Genomic DNA, 21,726 nt, shown 5'->3' with positions numbered 1-21,726 from the left:
TTATAAATTATTAATAATCAGCAATAGCGTCATAATCTCTCTGCAACTTTTTCATTTCTGCTTTGACATTTCACAATTTACCGGCTACTATAAACGAATTGACAGATGGACAGCTACAATTGTCCCACAAAGAAATTAATTTAAAATATAAGAAATGTATTGGGGTGTAATGCAAATGTGGATATTAGAAATTTTTTATAATGTTATTATTTTAATATTTTCTACTGAATTTGTGTTGAATTTGAAATAAAAATGTTAGGTCTAACTGTTCCAAAACCGAAAGTATTCGATTTTTTGTTGTTTCAGAAGAATTTCATATTGTCTAAGTCTGGAGTTTCCTCCATTGGCTTAACTTCATCACTTTCCTCTTTGCAGAGAAAAATGTTTACAAAACGCACTGACAGCTTGCAAAATTAACTGATCGCTACCAATATCATGATTTCATCCCGGCGAAGGGAATTATCAATTGGCTTTTCAGTTTTTGAAATGATGAATTTTTAGTGAAAACCTGAACTCTTTAAGCATCGAGTATTCTCATGTTAATGAGAATGATGCTCACTTCTTAGTTGAATCGTGCTATCGATGCTTAAAGAGTTCAGGTTTTCACTAAAAATTCATCATTTCAAAAACTGAAAAGCCAATTGATAATTCCCTTCGCCGGGATGAAATCATGATATTGGTAGCGATCAGTTAATTTTGCAAGCTGTCAGTGCGTTTTGTAAACATTTTTCTCTGCAAAGAGGAAAGTGATGAAGTTAAGCCAATGGAGGAAACTCCAGACTTAGACAATCATATGATTGAATCTTCAACTAAAACAAAACAAACACAAAACAGCGAAGGCTCGCGCAAAACGGAATTTTGTAAATAAAATTCCAACGACATACTCACAGGTAACTGTGTTGATGTTATTTCAACTTAACAGAAATCGATGATTTCTTAGTTGAATCGTGCTATCAGCTTGCAAATATTTTGTTCTGGTGTTTTTTGGGAAAGCCGAAAAGTGAGCATCATTCTCATTAACATGAGTATACTCGATGCTTAAAGAGTTCAGGTTTTCACTAAAAATTCATCATTTCAAAAACTGAAAAGCCAATTGATAATTCCCTTCGCCGGGATGAAATCATGATATTGGTAGCGATCAGTTAATTTTGCAAGCTGTCAGTGCGTTTTGTAAACATTTTTCTCTGCAAATAGGAAAGTGATGAAGTTAAGCCAATGGAGGAAACTCCAGACTTAGACAATCATATGATTGAATCTTCAACTAAAACAAAACAAACAGAATTTCATATTAATATTTATTTATCTTTGTTGCCACAGACACTTGCTGTTATACATCTTCCATTCGTATGCCTAAATGCCTTATCGTGTCTAATATCAATTCTTCTTTTATTTTTTATGATTTATTGCCATTATAATTTATTTTTCTTACTACAGTTTTGTATATCAAATATTTACCTTTTCTACTTCTTCTTGATCAACTGTTTCCCCTTTTGTATTTTCAACCATCGTCACAAAGTCTATCACTAAACTTACTGTACTTGTCTCGCCATATGTACCTCATATATCTGTCATGGGAATGTCATGACAGAATTTCATTCATTCATTGACAACACTAACAACTGTGACACGAAATAAATTTGTTTACATTTTTGCTGTTGTTTAAAACAATTATTACTTGCTCTTGTTCTTATTCATTCTTTTTCACCTTCTGCTGTCGTTGTGTTATTGGTTTTTTGTTTTGTTTTTACAAAAAAACAATTAACTACATCTGTCACATGTACATAAATATCTATGTACGTACGTAGTATATTAAATAAAATAAATATTTATAGTGTAGATATGTTTGCTGTTGTGTAGTAAGATTTTTATTCAACATTAGTATGGTACGCATGAGTAAATATCGGCAAAACAGGGTGGCCCCATATTGCTGTAATATACTTGACATATGTATGTATGAACAGTCAAACGATGCTTTTTTCACCTTATTTCACATACATAGTATATGTAAATCTTAACGTTAGAATAAGTAACTTTAGGGAGTAATTTCAGCAATACAATGGTAAACAAATCCACTTGGCTTTCTGTATGCCCAAGTTCCATTCCCAGGCCAGGCACATATTCGACGGTGTCAAAAATACCCCTCAGCGTAATGTTGGTGACATTTCCACATATTGGTCCATTCATCTTTCGAAGAACTTTTCTTTGAAACACACCATGTTCGGCCCCTTCCGCTTTCGCAAGTACCCATGCTTTGGATTGACACATACGTACTGGAGGTATCAGTAGCTCTGTTCCTTTACGTGGAAGAATCTTAAAGTTTTACCACTTTTTACTCGAAAGGTGTTCCTTTACTTCAGACACCAAACAATTCATATGGGAGTAGTTTTCAACTTTTACTACTTTTGCCGGTTCTACCATTTTCAAAAGTAAAGGAACAGACCAAGTGTCTGGTAGGGTGTGATTTTTTGCTTTTAATACGATTGGACATTTTAGCATATAACGGCCAGACCATTGAGATTTTCCATTCATGGCAAAGACAAAAATTGTAGCCAGTGAGTAAGAACTCTCTAATACATCGCAAAAGCATTGGTACGCTCCTTCAGGCAGTTTTGGCCTTGAGAAGGTGCAAACTTTTCTGAAAATGTCGATAAATGGCACTGTGCTACAAAAGTTGACCAGAAAAATATTCAAGCGTTCTGATGCAAAATTCTATCGTGTTGGGATCTATGGACAACGAAAATGCCCTTAGTTCGTTTGTGTCACTTCGTTTTATTTTTTTATAACGGTAAAAGTAGTGATAATCTGGGTTTATTACATTTTCAAATTTAAACGGGTATATCTTCTTTTTTTTCACAACGGATTTCTATTGATCCTTCTTCCTTTTAAAGGGGTGAATAATATCTTTCGAACAGGTTATTATCTTTTTTAATCGGTTCACAAATGGCTAAGTTATAGTGGATTCTGTATGAAAACCCCCACAAAAAAACTATAACTGAATTTCTCATAATTTTCAAAAATATATTGTTTTTTGTTTTGTTCAATATTTATTTTGATAATTGTGAGAAATTCAGTTATAGTTTTTTTGTGGGGGTTTTCAGGCATAAACCACTATAACTAGATGGACTACATCGGTCCAGTCCATCGGGTATCTCCCGCGCAAAATTTAAACATTTTTGGCTAAAATGGTACAAACGGTAACTCACAAAAGGAAGTAACCGGGTTGATCCTTACTTTTCAGATCATAATATTTCCACCAGACATATTGAGATCGGGTTCGAATATGGACTAAATCGGTCCACTCCATAAGATACCTCAAAGTCCTCTCAAATCGTTTTGATTTCTTTTTGAAACAGGTTGTGCTCGAGGCCTCTATTGCGAATGTAAAAATTTTTCAGGGGCAATTCCATACTTCCTGAGAAAATTATCTTACTTACTTGTATTCCACTTGGCCTTCCAGTTCTGCATGTGCCGCCAAGCGGCCCGTTTTTTATGACCTCCCCGTGGTGTCACCTGGGGAACTGCACATGAGCTAACATGTGCCGCGCGTTCACCCATAAGACCGTTAAAAACTTGTGTTTGGGCGTCTGGTTATTAACCCTCCCCTAGAAAAAACAGCCTACTATGAAAAAACGAAAGAAAGTTGACGAACCCCGCAAACATTTTAAGGACGGTGATCTGCGAATCTGCACCTGTAATGTTCGCACTCTTTATAGAGAAGGTGCAGTTTACGTATTGGCAGATGTACTTGAAAAGTACAAGGCCGACATTACTACCATACAGGAAATACGATGGAACGGGAAAAGCGTCACAACAACACCTAAAGGTGACGCACTGTATTATAGCTGCCATGACACAAAGCATTAGTTTGGTTGCGGATATGTAGTTGGTCGGAGGACAGACGTTAAATTATACTAGGCGATTTTAATGCCAAAATTGGAAAGGAGAATATCTTTGGCCCAACAGTCGGTCTCCACAGGAAACATCTGACAATGGTATGAGGCTGATAGACCTTGCAGCTGCAAGTAACATGGTGGTTAGCAGTACCAGATTTAAGCATCTTGATATTCATAAGGGCACCTGGCTGTCACCAGATCAAAGAACAAGAAATCAAATTGATCACGTTGTGATAGATGGAGGACATGCATCGAGCGTGTTGGATGTGCGTTCGTTCCGAGGTGCAAAAATTGACTCGGACCACTTCCTAGTTGCAGCAAAGGTACGTACCAGATTAAACGCAGCAAACAAAGTGCGAACAGACACAACGCAGAAGTTGGACATTGGTAAGCTGCAATCACAACAGATAGCCACAGCATATTCCACTCAACTGGCCCAACTGCTTAATCAAAGCACTCCTCATCCCGAGAACATATCAGGACAATGGCAAAACATTGCCCGATCCACGCAAACAGCCGCAAAATCAGTACTTGGATACCAGAGACCTCCACCAAGGAATCCATGGTATGACCAGGAGTGTCGTGCTGCTACCGAAGAGAAAAATGCAGCATATAGGGCTACTTTACAATCAGTAGCAACGCGTAGCGCACGAGCGAGGTATCGGGAGAAAAGGAGAGAGGAGAAACGTATTTTCCGCAGGAAAAAGAGAGAGATGTGAAAGCGGGAGTGTGAACAAATCGAGATGTACAGGAGACAGAATGAAGTCCGAAAATTCTACCAAAGAGTGAAACATCAAACTGATGGCTTTGGAACTGGCACATTCTCCTGTAGAGACTAGGAAGGTAATCTGGTAACTGATACAGATTGTGTGCTAAGTATGTGGAAAGAGCATTTTTCCAAACTGTTGGTATCCAATAGTACGAAGTCGACGAAGATACCACAGTTCCAATCCCAGAAGATGGTATTGAATGTATACCACCCGGCCAAGATGAGGTAAAGACAGCAATAAACCGGCTGAAGAATAATAAGGCAGCAGAAGCTGATGACCTACCAGCCATGCTGTTTAAAATCGGAGGCGACACGCTCATAAGGTATATGCACCAGCTAGTTAGCTCCATCTGGCAGCAATATTGTGCGAACGACTTAAACCCATCGTCAACGAAATAATTGGACCATACCAATGTGGCTTTAGACCTGGCAAGTCCACCATTGACCAGATATTTACACTGCGGCAAAACCTGGGGAAGACCCAGGAGATGCAGATCGACACCTACCACCTTTTTGTCGATTATAAAGCAGCCGATACGTTCAAAGGTATTCCAAGCCATGTCTGAATTTGGTATCCCCGCAAATCTCATTCGGCTTTGTAAAATGACTCTAACTGACACAAGATTTTCAGTTAAAATAGGAAAGAACCTCTCCGAAGAGTTTTGTACCAAAAGAGGTTTCAGACAAGGAGACAGCCTTTCGTGTGATCTCTTCAACATCCTGCTAGAAAAGGTTATACGAGAGGCAAACGTCAAAAGAAGTGGCACAATCTACACCAATAGCCACATGTTACTTTCTTATGCTGATGATATAGACATCATGGGACGGGCAGTAAAAGAAGTAACCGATACCTTTATGAAGGTCAAAGGAGAATCTGCTAAAGGGGGTCTGGCGGTAAACGGCGAGAAGACCAAGTTGATGGTGTCGACGCGCAATACCTCGGCACCGCCGTAAGCACAACAAACGACATCAGTTATGAAATAAAAAGAAGAATTGTGTTGGCCAACAGATGCTACTTTGGCTTAAGTAAGCACTTTAAAAACAAAGCCACAACTCGTCAAAATAACGCTTTACAAAACACTGATACTACTGAGAATTGGAGATTTTTTCTTAGTTCGGCTTATGGAACAAATGTTCTGTAAAAGGCCAGCTAAGTAAGTAAGTAAAGTTCTTATATTCCACTGCATGTGCCGCCAAGCGGCCCGTATTTATATGGCTATTTAACGGGTTTGTTATCGCTTATTCTTATGACATGGCCTTGCCAACGCAATCGTGGTATCTTGATACGTTTCACTACATATATTGATGTCGTTGTATAGTTGATACAGCTGTTGAAGGCTGTCTCCATGTCTGACATCTCTTTTGGTACTAAGGTGTTCGTAGAGGTTCTTTCCTATTTAAGGTGGGGACCTGGTATAAGTTAAAGTCATTGTACAAAGCCGAAAGAGCTTTGTGGGGATACCAAATTCAGACACGCCTTGGAATACATAGGGGGCTGTCGAAGGGTGCTTTATAATAGACAAAAAGGTAGTAGGTGTTGATCTCTGCATCTCTCGGGTCTTCTCCAGGATTTACCGCAGGGTAAATATCAGATCTAAGGCCGCATTGGTATGGTCCAATTATTTCGTTGACCATAGACTTAAGTCGATCACACAATATCGCGGATTCTATCTTGTAGGCAATAGCGAGAAGACTCATACACCTATATCACTGTGAACTGAAATTTTGGTGCAAAGATAATTCCTTTTGGGGATGAAAGCTCTTGGTGAGTATATTAAGAATCGCGAAGGGCAGATCCTCCGGAGTCGAACTTCCGAGTTATGGCGGTATAAAATTTCTTCTGAAGATATCTTTGTGATCTGCTGTTTTAGCTTATTTGTGAAATTACATGTCTTCAGTCAAATCCAATGAGGATTATTTTCGTAGAGCATTTCGACCGTCTAACTCGCTTCCTTCAATATCCTTTTCGTCAATTATTTTAAAAACAGCTACACACAAGATGATGTTTTCCAGCTTCGAAATTTTCTGCAAAAATGCCGCTCAGACAATTTTAGGTACAGTTCTCATTTACAACTTATCGATATTGTCATCAGGTTGCCTCCAGTTCATCAGCAGGTTGCCTCCAGTTTTGAGAAGGTCGAGTGGTAAGCCGTCGGTTTCTGCTGCCTTATTATTCTTTAGGCGGTCTTTATTTCAATACATTCAATACCATCTACTTGTATTGGATCTGTAGTATCTTCGCCGTCTTCGCTACTATTGGATACCAGCAGTTTGGAACAATGTTCTTTCCACATCCGCACTATCTGTATCAGTTATCAAGATTTTCTTGCTGATCTCTACAGGAGGATGTGCCTGAACCAAAGCCATCAGTTTGATGTTTCACTCTTTATTATCCATCTCTCACTTTTTCCTACGGAAAAGACGTTTTTCCTCTCTCCTTTTTTCCCCGGTACCACTCTGTTTGATTGCAGCTTATCGATGTCAAATTTTCGTGTTCTGTCTGTTCGTACTTTATTTGCTACGTTTAATCGTTTAATCTTTGCTGCCACAAGGTGGTAGCCCGAGTCTATGTTTGCTCCTAGGAACAATCGTACATCCAACAAGCTCGATGAAGGTATTCCATCTATCACAACCTGATTAATTTGATTCCTTGTTTTCTGGTCTGGAAACAGACAGGTCCACGTATGTACATCAAGATGCTTAAACCTGGTACTGCTAACTACCATGTTTGTTGCCGCTCTGAAGTCTATCAGACTCATTATATTTTCAGAGACTGGATTTCCCGACTGTAGGCCGTAGATATTCTCCTATCCAATTTTGGCATTAAAATCGTCTAGAATAATTTAATGTCATGGGCAGGACAACGGTCATATGTTTCCTGTAAGCGCTCGCAGAAGCGTGAGTGCAAAGAAGAAAAAAACTAATGATGAAGAACTTTGCTTTAATTCGTATTGTAGCGTGTCTTTCATTTACTGGGGCGTCACCTTTAAGTGTCGTGGCGCCTTTCCCAACTCGTCGTATTTCCCGTATGGTAGTAATATTGACGGTGTATTTTTTGGAGTACATCTGCCAGTGCACCATTCTCGGTGTAAATTCGCTGATCACGGCCACTGAAACGTTTGCGGGGTTCGTCAAATTAAGATCGATTTGTTATACCCTCCACCATAATATATATGGAAAATATAAATAAATTTGTCATTCCGTTTGTAACGCATGGAAATATTCAACGGAGACCTTATAAAGTAAATTTTGAGTCGATAAAACCATGTGCGTCAGTCCATCCGTCCGTCCGTCTGTTGAAATAACGACACAGCTCTCAATTTTTAATATTAAACTTTATAATTTGGTATAGACTTCTAGGATGTTTGGTATTGCAAATGGGCTATATCGGTCCACGTTTTGATATATCCCTCATAGAAGGGTACCACCCGATTTTCGATATTTTTAAGGTTTTAGCCTCAATATCCTACCAAAATGGATAAAATTTTGTACTTAGGTTTCCTTGGGGGTGTACAACTTTTCCACAGAAATTTGTCGGTATATGTCCACGCTTTCATATAGCCTCCATAGAACGGTATCTCCCGATTTTCGGTATTTTGAAGTTTGTGGCCACAACAATCCACCGAAACGGCTGAAATATGGTATTTACTCTTTGTTAGGCGTATAAACTTTCCCACAGAAATTTATCGGTACAGGTCCACGCCTTAATATAGCCCCCATAGAACGGTACCTCCCGATTTTCGATATTTATTCAAAGGAATAACTGCAATGTGGTAGTCTTAGCTAATAGTACAAAATATTTATACAGGTACAAAACATCCACGTTTTGGTATAGCCTCCATATAAACGTAGCCACCATTTGTGGTTTTTTTAGTCACATTTTTATATAGAAAAATTACCCGCAAACAAACTGTCCATATATGCCAAGGTTTAAATCTAGCCGGTATTGCCCAATTTTATGTATTTCGAGGGTTTTTTGTCAAATTTTTGAACCGAGATTGCTGTAATTTAATACTGGGTGTTGCCAGGAGTTCAAAAGCTCAATTCGAAAAATGTTAAATATTGATTCATGTTTTGAAAAGAACTACGATGACGTCTGATATGAGCTCTTTTGAAGGGAGTATTGTCAGTTGGGATAAGAGGAAGAATTTAGTACTTTCATAAACGAAAGGAAAATAATTCTTCTTATTCACCTCAATACAGTTCGTGGTGGAGGGTATAACAAGTTCGTCCGAACTTAAAGCCATTCTTACTTCTTTTTTTGTTTTTTCAGCATGTTTTTTTCTCACTCACTCACTAACTTTGACGGGTCTTAAAGGCAGCTCCCCAGGTGCCAAAACGGGTATTCAGTGTCCAAATGAGAATGAAAGAGGGATCAAGATAAGCCCCGGGCTTTCTCGTGTTAAAGCCGGTCAGGACCGTCGCTTGGTATCGTTCATCCCATTCATTCGTTCTCACCTGTTTTTATATCCTCAGCATTTATGCTAACGAAGGTATTATATACACTTTCATATGGGCAAAATGTGGCTCATCGAAATAATGATTTTAGACCCCAAGTATGTTTGGGCGAAATTCGTTTCAGACAATTTGGAGTCGATTTAGCAATGTCCGTCCGTCTGTCTGTCTTGAGCGCACGATAACTCTCTAACGGATCAACCGATTATGTCCAAAATTTGGCTTTCGTAATATTTTGTGCAAACTTAGTTTCAGTTCGAATATGGGTTACATCGGTTCGCTCCTTCCACAAAAGTTCGAAAATGTTCGGAAAATTTGTGCGCATGATAACTCTTGAAGGGAGTAACCGATTTGGTCCATACTTTGCATATCGTAACATTTGGTTGGAGCGCAAGATAACTTCAGAACGGATCTGCAGAACTGGTCCAAAATTTGGCCTTCGTTACATTTTGTCCCAACATAGTTTAAGTTCGAAGACAAGCCATATCGGCCCACTCCTTCGGGTACCTCCTCCACAAAAGTTCAAAAGTGTTAGGAAAAATTTTGCGTATGATAACTCTTGAAGGCAGTGACCCATTTGGTCCATACCATACACATCCTAACATATCTACCAGATATAGATCAGGTTCGAATATGGAATATATTTGTCCACTCCTTCGGGTACCTATCACACAAAATTTCGGATGAGTTCACTTTGTCCAGTTTTCGATTTGGTCCAAAATTTGGCTTTCGTCATATTTTGTCCAAACTTACTTTCAGTTCGAAATTGTGCAATACCTGTCTACAACTTCCGATATTTTCCCCTAAATTTAAATAATGTCACTAAAATGGTATGCACGATATCTTCTGAATCCAAACTTAGGGTCCATATCGGTCCTCTCCTTTCGGTACTTCCCCCATTTGTGTCTAAGTGCAGTTTAGTGTCTGTTCGAAGATCCTTTGGAAATGCATACCGATGCTGTTCGTTGTGGTCCTGTTTACAGAAATATTGTGATTTCTGTGGACAAGTCCCTGCTTCCTGGCATACTGGTCCAAATGTTATATAATAGTAATTTCAGTGGGTCAAATTACTAGTGGGCGCGGTATCTATTGAAAAGATATGACTCCCATAACAAGATCCACTTCCATAATGTTCTATGCCTGTCAATTTCTTAAAGTACCTCCTCCGCAATCGGCAAAGCCGACTCATACTTTTTTACTTGTTGTGAGCCTGAGGATTCGTTCTCACCTGTCTTGTTATGAGCGTTCATTATGGGGTTCGTTTAAGAAATGTAAAAATTCGTAATACAGTGACATTATATCCACATACCTCTGTAACTTGCAAACGGAATGGTAATTTGAGATGGAACTGTCACAAAAATAATAATGATGAGGATGATAATGATGAAAATCAGAACTGGACTTTTACATTCATTCAGTATTGTATTACAACTCATATATTTGTTGTGTGTACAAATAATAGTACACATTAGAATAAACAAATATTTAGATGCTTTGGATGTTTGTGTGTGTGTGTCGGTGCCCAGAGTTAATGAAAAACAAATTGGATGGCGAGGAGAAACACAACAAGAAATTTTCTTCATCAAATAGATGCACATGACTAAAATTGACTTGGGTGGGAAAAAAGAAAAAGTAATGAAAATGAAATGCTATGGACGATTGCGAATAAAAAAACATATTTACTCACACGTAATTTACTATATTTGTGTGTGCGTCTGGTTGTTGTACTTTTAGTTCACAATTTAGATGCTCTGCTACTGGTTTTTTGGTTTAATTTGTTTAGTTGACAATGAAACGTCAAGCAACAGCAGCATCTGGGGCATCTTGGAAGAGTGATTTGGCCTAGTCATAAACGAGAAAAATAAACGAAAAAAAGAAAAACGGATATACAAAAGCGCCCGGGTAAACCTGCCGGCTAATAAAGAAACGTAACATTTGCTAGATTTGGCCATTTGTTTTAATTGTTTATTTGTTTGTTTGCTTGTTTTGAAAGTTATCCATTCATTATATTCTGTTTTGTGTTTTGTTCGGTATTGTGTCCTTTGTTCTAATGTTAAATAATCATCTAATAATAGGCCAAACAAATTGCCGAAATACTTTATCTCCAAAAAGCATTTAACCAAAAAAAAAAAAACGCAACAAGAAATTCCCACAAGAATAATAGAAACAACAACAACGAAAATATACAACGAAAAGCAAAAACACACATGTGAATTAATAAACAACAAGAAAAACAACAGCAACAACAACATAAAAGCCAACTGAATCAGCATGAAAAGAAAATATGAGGCGCTGGTCATCCGCACTTGATGGCTTTTGAGTTTTCCGAAATTATGAAAGTCTCGGCATTTAATAAATTACAATGTTTTAGTTGGCGGCCAGCAATGTGGACGTACGTAAGTGAATGTCAAGCAAAGTAGAGCAAAGTGGTTGAAGCAAAAATTAAAATATTAAAAAGAATTAAATAAAAAATTATTTAAAAAATATTAAATACCAAATAAGAATTGTGCAAGAATTGAAAAAAAAAATCAATAACAAAAAAAAAAAAAAAATAAAATAAATAAAATAAAACAAATTTAACCGACACAAAAAGGTTTGATCCACCTAACGCGATTTGTAACGCGCCATGACCCAGAATTTTCAAGTCAGCTACACAGCCCTTGGAATGTCCGATGATAATCATACCAGCTATTCGATGCCCTCGGTGGCATCGTCTAGTGCCCGTGCCCGCAATGTCAACTTTAATGAAGATCTCAATGATTCGGCTGGCTATCCACCACAGCAATTACCGCCCCAGCCTAGACGCAGTTCGAAGTTATTTTTCCAACGTCCCCGCTCCATGTCGGCATGGAGTGACATAAGTCGCAGCAGTATGCGTTTGGATGAAAGGTAAGCCATGAAAATAAATGTTGATGCCGGAGTTCAATAATTGTTATTGTTGTACTCGTATTATTCAAAATGTGAAATATGAGTTCAATAATAAAACAAAACTTTGGAAGATGGAAAATAAGAAAACGTTTTGTTTTGGCATTATAGTATTTTCCATATGGTTTTTGTTTGATGGTTTTTAGTGGTTTCCACTAAACTAAACACATTTTTATTTGGCATTAAAAATTTATAGCAAAATTTTTCAGAGAATAGTTTTTTTATTTATTTTGAAATAGAATGTGCGTGTGGGTCTGTTTACAGTAAAGTCTCCCATTGGTGCACATTATGATATATTTATTTAAAAATATAATAACTTATTTTAGCCAAGCGGGTTTCCACTGTGTTGTCTATATGTTGCATATTGGACGTATAAATCATTCATAAAAACAAATAGTCGGCTATGTTTCTTTTTATTGAAATCACAAATAGGCAATAAAAAACTAATTTAATTACCGCAGATATAGCTATTTCTATTGTTTGTAACGTCATATGTAGATATATTTTATATTTGATGATGTGTTTTCGATTTGTATAATATATTTATTATATGCATTATTATATCATAAATATATGTTAAATTGGTATAATTTCTCTATATATGTAGATATATGTATGTATATATAATAGCTTAGTGATGTGCGATTGACTGACATATAAATGCCCAGGCAAAACGGTTGAAACCAGAATCTTGAAATATAGTATGTACATCACTTTTAGAACGTCGGGAGGTTATAGGGCTGGATTTTGGAAATTTTTACTAGAATTGTACTAAAAATGTTATATCTGGAGAACGTGTAGGGCTAGATTGGGTGTGAGGGTCACTTTCGTGGGCAGAATTGAGATGAGGAACACTTTTCCAAGCTATGGGTAGTAGGCCGGGGCGATTTGTATGGAAGGAAAAAAGTGATAGTGGTCGCCTGGAGTTTCTGATTCTTGGAATTGTACTGACTTGACATTTTTTTCAAGGATATTTTGGCCAAACCATATCTCAGAAACTTGACCTATCCTGAAAATTTCCTTTTGCGTTCTTAGTACACTCACCAAGGTCTTTCATCTCCAAAAGGAAATTTACACCCACTGACTTTGAGTCAAATTTTGTAGCACAGTGTAATTTATCGATATTTTCCGAAAAATGTGCACATTCTCGGGGCCATAACTGCCTGAAAGAGCGTTCCAATGCCTTTGCTTTGTACTAAAGAGTTCTTAATTATTGTCTTGGCTACAATTTTTGCCTTTGTGTTGGATCGAAAATCTCAGTGGTTTGGCTGTTACATATATGCCAAAATATCCATAAAACCTTGAAAAAAAACCTCAAGTCAAAATCCAGGTGCTCGATTTTCACCGTAGACATATGGTCTAGTGGACTTTTTTGCTCAGTACAATCCCAAGAATCAGAAAATCCAGGCGCCCGTGGTGGTGTTCAAATCGCCCCACTCTAATGGGTAGCGATATTGACGAGGTACATTACCAGTCCGAGATGATGGAATCGAATGTATGTATACCGCCCAACCATAGTGAGGTTAAGGGGCTACCCCCACTTGACACTTTCGAAAAATCGAAGAATTCCTTATTGGGTAAGTTTGATATGTAATAAAATGTTGAAGCCGATTGGAAAAACAATTTTATGATATGAGCGTTGTAAGGTAAAAATAAATGTATAGTTCAAAAACGGCTGTAGCGATCATCATATGTGTATTTTTGAGGGCTTATCGAAAAGTGGTCTGCCATGGAGGACATTTTTGCCCAATTTTTTGCTTAAGCCTTGAAATATTGACATTCACAATCCACAATTTAAAAAAAAAACTAATATTTTTAAAGTTCCCTCGTTTAAAGACAAGATTATTAGCTACATAATAAGCCCACAAAAATATATGATGTTCGGTCTAACCATTTTCGAGCTTACGTGGACACCGCAAAACGCTTTTTTAAAAACATGTAAACATGTATGTAATATGTAATATGTTTCAACAAAAAAAATACAATTACACTGTACAACACAAAAAATAATTACAACATAATTCGGCCAGATTATGAAAGAGGACCGAAAAAAAGAAGACACGTGTACCGGCGTTTTGAAAGTTTACGTCGAGAAGTAACCTAAATAGGCGTGGCAAGTTCCGCCCATTTCTACAGGTTTTGAAATATTCGACATCAGATTCCTTGGAATCCTTGGTATAAAGTGTCATTGGCAATATTAGTGACAACAATGCGGGGTATCTTATTATGAAAAAGTTAACCCTCATGCGACTCACTAAAGGGGTCTCTTTGGTCCATTTTTTCAAAAAAGTTTAAAAACTCCTTTAAAATGAGATCGTATCAAATCAAAATATTTTACAAAATTATTTGTCATAAAATATTACTATAGGTCCCCGAATACACCAAAGCTCTAAATCGTACCTAAACGTCAGGAATCTGCCAAAAGTAAAACCACGTTTTAGGGTTAATGTTGTACTTTATCTGAGTTTATTACGTTTTTCCCACAAAACTTCATTCTAGAAAGAAAAAGTCAAAGAGAAAAAAATTCTCCATCAAATTTTAATATAAGTCGCCAAATAAATGAAATACACTGCCGCTCACTTGAATAGAACCCCCCTGCAAAATTTTATTCAACCTCCATTTTTTTCCGAATTATACAAGATATAAAGTTTTTAACTTTTATTAAATATTGCTTCGTGTTTTTGGAGTAAACTTAGTCATTCATTTGCATTCAAATCCAATTTATATAAAAATTATACAAGAAAAACAAAATAAAGTCAAAAATTGGAGTAAAAAATTTGGCTCATTTGAATAGAACCCCCCTTTAAAACTTGCGAATACAGAAAGATTGTATTAGAATATCGATGCATATTTACTCTATATTGAAAACGATGTACTTTCAGTACTATTCAGTAAAAGGATATCCCTCCTGTTTAAGGATACACCCGCATATCCTGCTTTGGTAAGGATTCTTTAAATAATCAGGTATAATGCCTTACAAAGCTTGCTTTTTTCTGTCAACAAGTTTATTTTTGGAAGCGTACTGTCTCCTAGAGTCGTATATTTTACGCATACGTCATTCCCATACAGTTTAGAGAATATTTACCACTGTAGAATATGGTGGCCCCTCCAGGATATCCGCATTTCTAGTCAAATCTTTAAGTTTTCATGACTCGAAGTGTTCAAAAGTTTATAAAACCGTGATGAAATTGCCACTAGGGATATCCGAAAATGTTTCTCAATACTTGAAATGTCTGTTTTAGAACTCCTTTAGAGGTTGTCGTGCGCATTTAGGGTGAACTAAATTGACGCCCAAGTCCTTGATAATTAGTAATGCGTTCCAGCACAATAAAAACACATTCATCGCTACAGAAACAATTTAGAAGATGGTCTTCCATTCAATAGACGCGAAAATAATAGTTATAGAGTTATGCAATTGTTTACTTAATGAGGAGAGTTCTTAATAATTATGAAGGACTTGGGCGTTAATTTCTTTCACCCTAAATGCGCACGACAATTTACAAAGGAGTTCTAAAGCAGGCATTTCCAGTATTGAGGAACATTTTAGGATATCCGGAGTGGCAATTTCATCACGATTTTATAAACTTTGTACGCTTCGGGTAATCAAAACTTAAATTTTTGAAAACAAATGTGGATATCCTGGAAGGGCCGTCGTATTCTACAGTGGTAAATATTCTCTAAAATGTATGGGAATGACTTATGCGTAAAATATACGACTCTAGGAGACAGTACGCTTCCAAAAATAAACTTGTTGACAGAAAAAAGCAAGCTTTGTAAGGCATTATACCTGATTATTTAAAGAATCCTTACCAAAGCAGGATATACGGGTGTATCCTTAATCACGAGGGATATCCTTTTACTGAATAGTACTGACAGTATTTCATTTTCAATATAGAGTAAATATGCATCGATATTCTAATACAATCTTTCTGTATTCGCAAGTTTTAATGGGGGGTTCTATTCAAATGAGCCAAATTTTTTATTCCAATTTTTGACTTTATTTTGTTTTTCTCGTATAATTTTTATATAAATTGGATTTGAATGCAAATGAATGACTAAGTTTACTCCAAACACATGAAGCAAAATATAATAAAAGGTTAAAACTTCATATCTTGTATAATTCGGAATAAAATGGAGGTTGAAGAAAATTTTGCAGGGGGGTTCTATTCAAGTGAGCGGCAGTGTATCTATTTACAATATAATCAAGAAAATATATATGTACATAAAATTTGCCAACAAAACACCCAAATATTTTTTGAATAAATTTGTTTTGTTCTTTTTTCAGGTTGATGCATGAAAGTAACATAAAATTTAGTTTTAGGCGAAAGTTGTTAAATGAAGAAATATTATACCCAAAATTTCACTATAAGTCCCAGAACAAACTAGATATATCGAAGTAAAATACTTTGTTAAGAAAATTACGTTACAAAATTAGATATTATAGGTAGAAATTATTTGTTAAACCTTTAGGCTCTTAATTAAAATTTATTCCATGCTGATTCAAAATCTCCTAAAATAATTCACTTTTTGGGGATTGTGTCAAAAGAAGAAATTTTCCAAATCAAATTTCATTATGAGTCTCTGAACAAAAGAAATTTGTAGCTTTAACATTTAACATTTAGGACCCTGTAAAATATGGTCCTAAATGTTAAATGTTAAAGCTACAAATTTCTTTTGTTCAGAGACTCATAATGAAATTTGATTTGGAAAATTTCTTCTTTTGACACAATCCCCAAAAAGTGATTTATTTTAGGAGATTTTCACATTTTCGTTATCTGCGGTCACAAAATTATGTGTACTCGATCCAAACTGTTTTTGAAATATCTATGGTGAATATATATAGGGAAAATATTGATAACCCACATCTGACTTTGAAAAATTACGTATTTTAGTACTATTAACTAAAATAACGTCATCAGCACGCAAAGAAAAGATATTTTTCTCTTTTGTTGGAACAAAAATATCTGTTTTGGTTCCAAAAATGTATTTGTTTTGTTTAAACATTGTAATCCAAATTCAAAAATACTATCTTTTGTTCCGAACATAGAAAACAAAAACAACTTTCGAATTTCCGCAATATTGTAAAAATCGTTAACAATACCGACTGTAGGAACTATCATAATCTAATTTTGTTTACAAAAAGTATTGTCAACCGAGAAAACCAGCCCAGAAATTTTTGATTTGAGTGTATATACTTCTCATATACACTTTTCGCAAAACTTGGATATAAATGTCGCTTATAATATTGCAATCATTGATGAACACAATACATGGTTTGATTAATTGGCTGACAATAAAGACAAACAAAAAGCCACAAGCACCCACCACAACATAAGGAATAATTAAACACCATAACAAACTCCGGTATAACACCAAACCTCAAAGCACAATGAAGATAGAAGAATGAAACAAAACAGAAACAAATAAAAACAAGAGTCTCATTGTTGGTATACATACACACAAAAACAAAGATAAAGGCATCATGTCATACAAAACTCACCATAATTGTTTTTTTTCAACACGGCATCGAATAGCGAGAGAAGAGAAAAAATTGTCGAAGAAAAGAGAGAACTATTGTCCAGTTGACAAAAACAATTTTTTGATTTAACAAAACCCAATTGTTGGAATCACAATACTACATTTGGAATTTAACAATATCTTTACAATACATATTTTGCTCTTCGAATATTGTTGGATCAATCATATTTTTTTCTCTGCGTGAGGATAAGTCATAGGTTCCTAATATTGTATGTGAAAATGCGGGGATAGTCTACGGCTATAGTCCAGTGAATATATATCTGACATACGAGTCCTAACATCCACGATTTTGGCATGGTCCTAAATACTATAATGATGGCAGCAACTTCATTTCTACCTATAATTTCTAATTGTGTAACGTATAATATCTAATTGTCGAATATTTCAAAACCTGTAGAAATGGGCGGAACTTGCCACGCCTATTCAGGTTACTTCCCGACGTAAACTGTCAAAACGCCGATACACGTGTCTTCTTTTTTCGGTCCTCTTTCATAATCTGTGAGGGGTTTTTTGTAATTTTAAGAAAAGTTCAATTTTGTTGTACAGTGTTATTAGAAAGTCGATCAAGGTGTGCTTTTAACGAGGGTATATACACTTTCGTACGGGCAAAATGCACCTCAACAAAATAATGGTTTTAGACCCGAAGCAAGTTTGAACGAAATGCGTTTCAGACAATTTGGAGTTGATTTAGTAATGTCCGTCCGTCTGGGTAGTTGGTGCACACGATAACTCTCGAGGGGATGAACCGTTTTGGTGCAAAATTTGGCGTTAGTATTTTTTTATCCAAACTTTGTTTAAGTTCGAACATGAACCATATCGGTCTACTCCTTCAGATACCTCCCCCACAAATGTTCGGAAAAATTGTGCGCACGAGAAGCGAGTAGCCGTACTTTGCACATCGTGACATTTCTACCAGACATAGATGAGATTGCAATATGGACTTTATCCGTCTACTCCTTCTGTACCTCCCACACAAAATCTCGTACAAGTTCAGTTTAGGACCTGATCTCGAACCGATTTGGTTATTATTGTAATAATTTGTATTCGCTGTCCCTTTACCATGGTACAAGTTTTATCAGGGGCAAGTCCATACTTCCTGAGAAAATAGCTTTAAAAATCCACACGATAACTCTTAAACGAATTAGCCGATTCGGTCTAAAATTTGGCTTTCATAATATTTTGTCCAAAATTAGTTTCAGTTCGCAGATAGATCATATCGGTCCATTCCTTCATGTACCTCCCCCATAAAAGTTTGAAAATGTTCGGAAAACTGTAAGTCTTGAAGGCAGTAATCGATTTGGTCCATACTTTTCGTATCGTAATACCTCTGCCGGACGTTGATCAGGTTCGAATATAGACTATATAGGTCCACTCCTTCGAATACTTCCCACACAAACTTTGTGAAGGATTCAGTTTAATTAGTATCTCGAACAAATTTGAGAATGGGAATTTTTTCCCAATCTATGTACCAAAAATCTTTCATGTAGCTTAAATTTTTTTATGGAAAACTAAAAAATTTTGATTTTTCCTCATATACACTTTGATACGACCAAAAATGTGCCTCATAGAAATAAAGGTTTTGGACACCAAGTATGTTTGAACGAAATGAGTTTCAGACAATTTGGAGTCGATTTAGCAATACCTGTCTGTCTTGCTGGAGCGCACGATAACTCTCGAACGGATCAACCGATTCGAACCAAATTTTGGGTATGGTAATATTTGTCCAAACTTACTTTAAGTTAGAAGGTGGGCCATATCGGTCATCTCCTTCCGGTAAGTCCCCCACAAAAGTTCAAAATTTTCCTGTAAAATGGTGTGAACGATAACTCTCGAAGCGAGCAATTAATTGATTTAGTCCAAGCTTTGCTCTATATATTTTTCCTTCCAGATATATATCGGTTTGGAATATGGACTATATCGGTCCACTCCTCCTCCCACACAAAATTTGGATAAAGTGCATTTTAAGTGCTCCTCTTGGATATATTTGAATTTTTTCAGTAGGTTGTCCTTGCGGCTTCCTTTATGACGGTATAATTTTTTTCTTGTGCAAGTTCATACTACCTGAGATAATGGCATAAAAGCTCCAAGAATCCCTGACGTCACCAACCAAAATGGCAAATACGGAAGATAATTCTCGCAGGGAGCATGAGACATGTATCAGGTTGGGATATGGACTATATCGGTCCACACCTTCGGGTACCTTCCATACAAAATTCGAAAAAAGTGAACTTTAACCCACATAAAGCCACTGGTCGTTTAAACGCCACAAAAAATGGTTGCAAAAATTTACGTAATACTCTGGTTTGTTCGAATATTTTTGTGAAGTTTTCCGCATTTTGTTATAGTATTGTCTGTTAACTGTCATTTCACGCTTATAAAGCTTTATTTGACCTATAGATTTCCACGCAATTGGCCTAAAGCACAAGCTATTCAACAAAATCGACTTTTTTGTAATTTTCGACTTTTGATGAAAATTTAAATATGCGAAATTTTTTTTAAGTTTAATCATAAATGTTAGTTTTGTATAAAGCCAGGGATTTGTTAGGAATGTAGTAGGAGTATTTTCTAAATCAAAAACCAAGGGATTGGCAAATGAGAATGAACCTACACCCTCCAAAGTTTCTGGCACTTTTAAAAAAGGCGCGATTGCGGGAAAACTATGCGTTTTAGAGAAAAAAGTTATTTATTAAAAAATGCTTAAAAAGTCTAAAAAATATCATTTTCATACACAATTTTAAGTTTTGTCGCAAAAATTCTCGGCGCTAAAGTGAATTTTAAGAGCACCTCTCGGATCGGGTTGATTTTTTTTCAGCAGGTTGTCCTTGCGGCTCCCTTTACAACGGTGCAATTTTTTTCTTACGCAAGTCCACACTTCTTGAGATATTAGACTAAAAGCTCCATGAAATACCAACCAAAACAAATAGCAAATCCGCAAGATAATTCCCGCAGGAAGTTTCTGACTGCTACAGACTTTACACATCGTATTATTTGTATCTGGTTATAATATGGACTAAATCGGTCCACTTCTTCGTGTACCTCCCACAATTATTTCGGAAAAAGTGAAGTTTAAGAGCTCCTCTTGCATCGTTTTGATTCTTTTTTTCAGTAGGTTGTCCTTGCTACCTCATTTACAGCGGTACAATTTTTCCGGAGTAATTCAATACTTCCTGAGATAATGGCCCAAAAGCTCCAAAACCCTGCCTGCACATACTAAAATGGCTATTGCGCAAGATAACTCTCAAACTTTTTCAAAAATTTCTTTCAAACCTTTTCACCTGCATTATTGATCATTAAGCTCGTTTTCAACGAGAAATTAATTAAAACTTAATACTAACAACTAAAAAGTCGCTAAGTTCGGCCGGGTCGAACATTTTATACCCTCCACCATAAAATAGTCTTAATTAAAATGGAATAATTAGGGTCCTTTCACAATTTTAGGTGGAACAACTTTTCGACAATGGATAGACTCCTACTGCCTCCCACTATTGCTTAAATTACACTGTGGACACAAATGTTGGGGCAGAGATAATTCCTTTTGGAGATGAAAGCCCTTGGTGTGTGTATATGAAAAACCCCGAAGGACAGATGCGCCGTGACTCGAATTTCCGCGTTATGGCGTGATGAAGTTTTTGCAAAAGACCCTGTAAGCCATTATAAATTAGCATTATATCTTTGTTTGTTGCTTTTGTAGAGCACTTAAGCAACAGTGAACAAAGATATAACGCTAATTCCTGATGGCCCACAGGGTCTCTAACAAAAATTTCATCACGCCATAACGCGGAAGTTCGTCTCACGCGGATCTGTCCTTCGGGGTTCATAATATACTCAACAAGGCCTTTCTTCCCCAATAGGAATTTTACGTGCCCCAGACTTTCACCTTTATTTTGTTGCACAGTGTTACCTATTCTAATCTAAAAAATGTGTTCAGCTAGGTGAAAGTTACCACCTACGGGGCTATATCAAAGAGTCAACCTATCTTTAATGTTTTTTTGCGGAAAAGTTTTATAGCTGCAGGGAACTTCAAGGGTCAAATTGAGGGTAGTTTCATCAAAACAATGTAGACCATCAAAAATGGACCCACGTTGACGAATTTTAGTGAAGAAATTTTGTGACCACTGAAAATTCCCGAAAATCGGGAGGTACAGT

The 21,726-nt window shown here is 36.5% G+C and overlaps 1 protein-coding gene across 1 annotated transcript in view; it reads left to right on the top strand.

Moving 5' to 3' along the window:
* Positions 1 to 10,894: 10,894 nt before the first annotated feature.
* SLO2 (slowpoke 2) overlaps positions 10,895 to 21,726 on the top strand; it is a 616,259-nt gene continuing 605,427 nt past the window's right edge. Inside the window, exon 1 of the mRNA XM_073991382.1 lies at positions 10,895 to 12,006. Coding sequence (XP_073847483.1) covers positions 11,744 to 12,006 — 263 coding nt within the window. The 5' untranslated portion in view covers positions 10,895 to 11,743. The remainder of the gene's footprint in view (positions 12,007 to 21,726) is intronic.

The sequence above is a fragment of the Musca autumnalis genome, unplaced genomic scaffold, assembly GCF_047663935.1.
Source record: "Musca autumnalis isolate F117 unplaced genomic scaffold, ASM4766393v1 scaffold_5, whole genome shotgun sequence".
Taxonomy (NCBI): domain Eukaryota; kingdom Metazoa; phylum Arthropoda; class Insecta; order Diptera; family Muscidae; genus Musca; species Musca autumnalis.
Note: the sequence above shows the minus strand (reverse complement) of the source record. Positions and strands in the feature narration are given on the sequence as shown.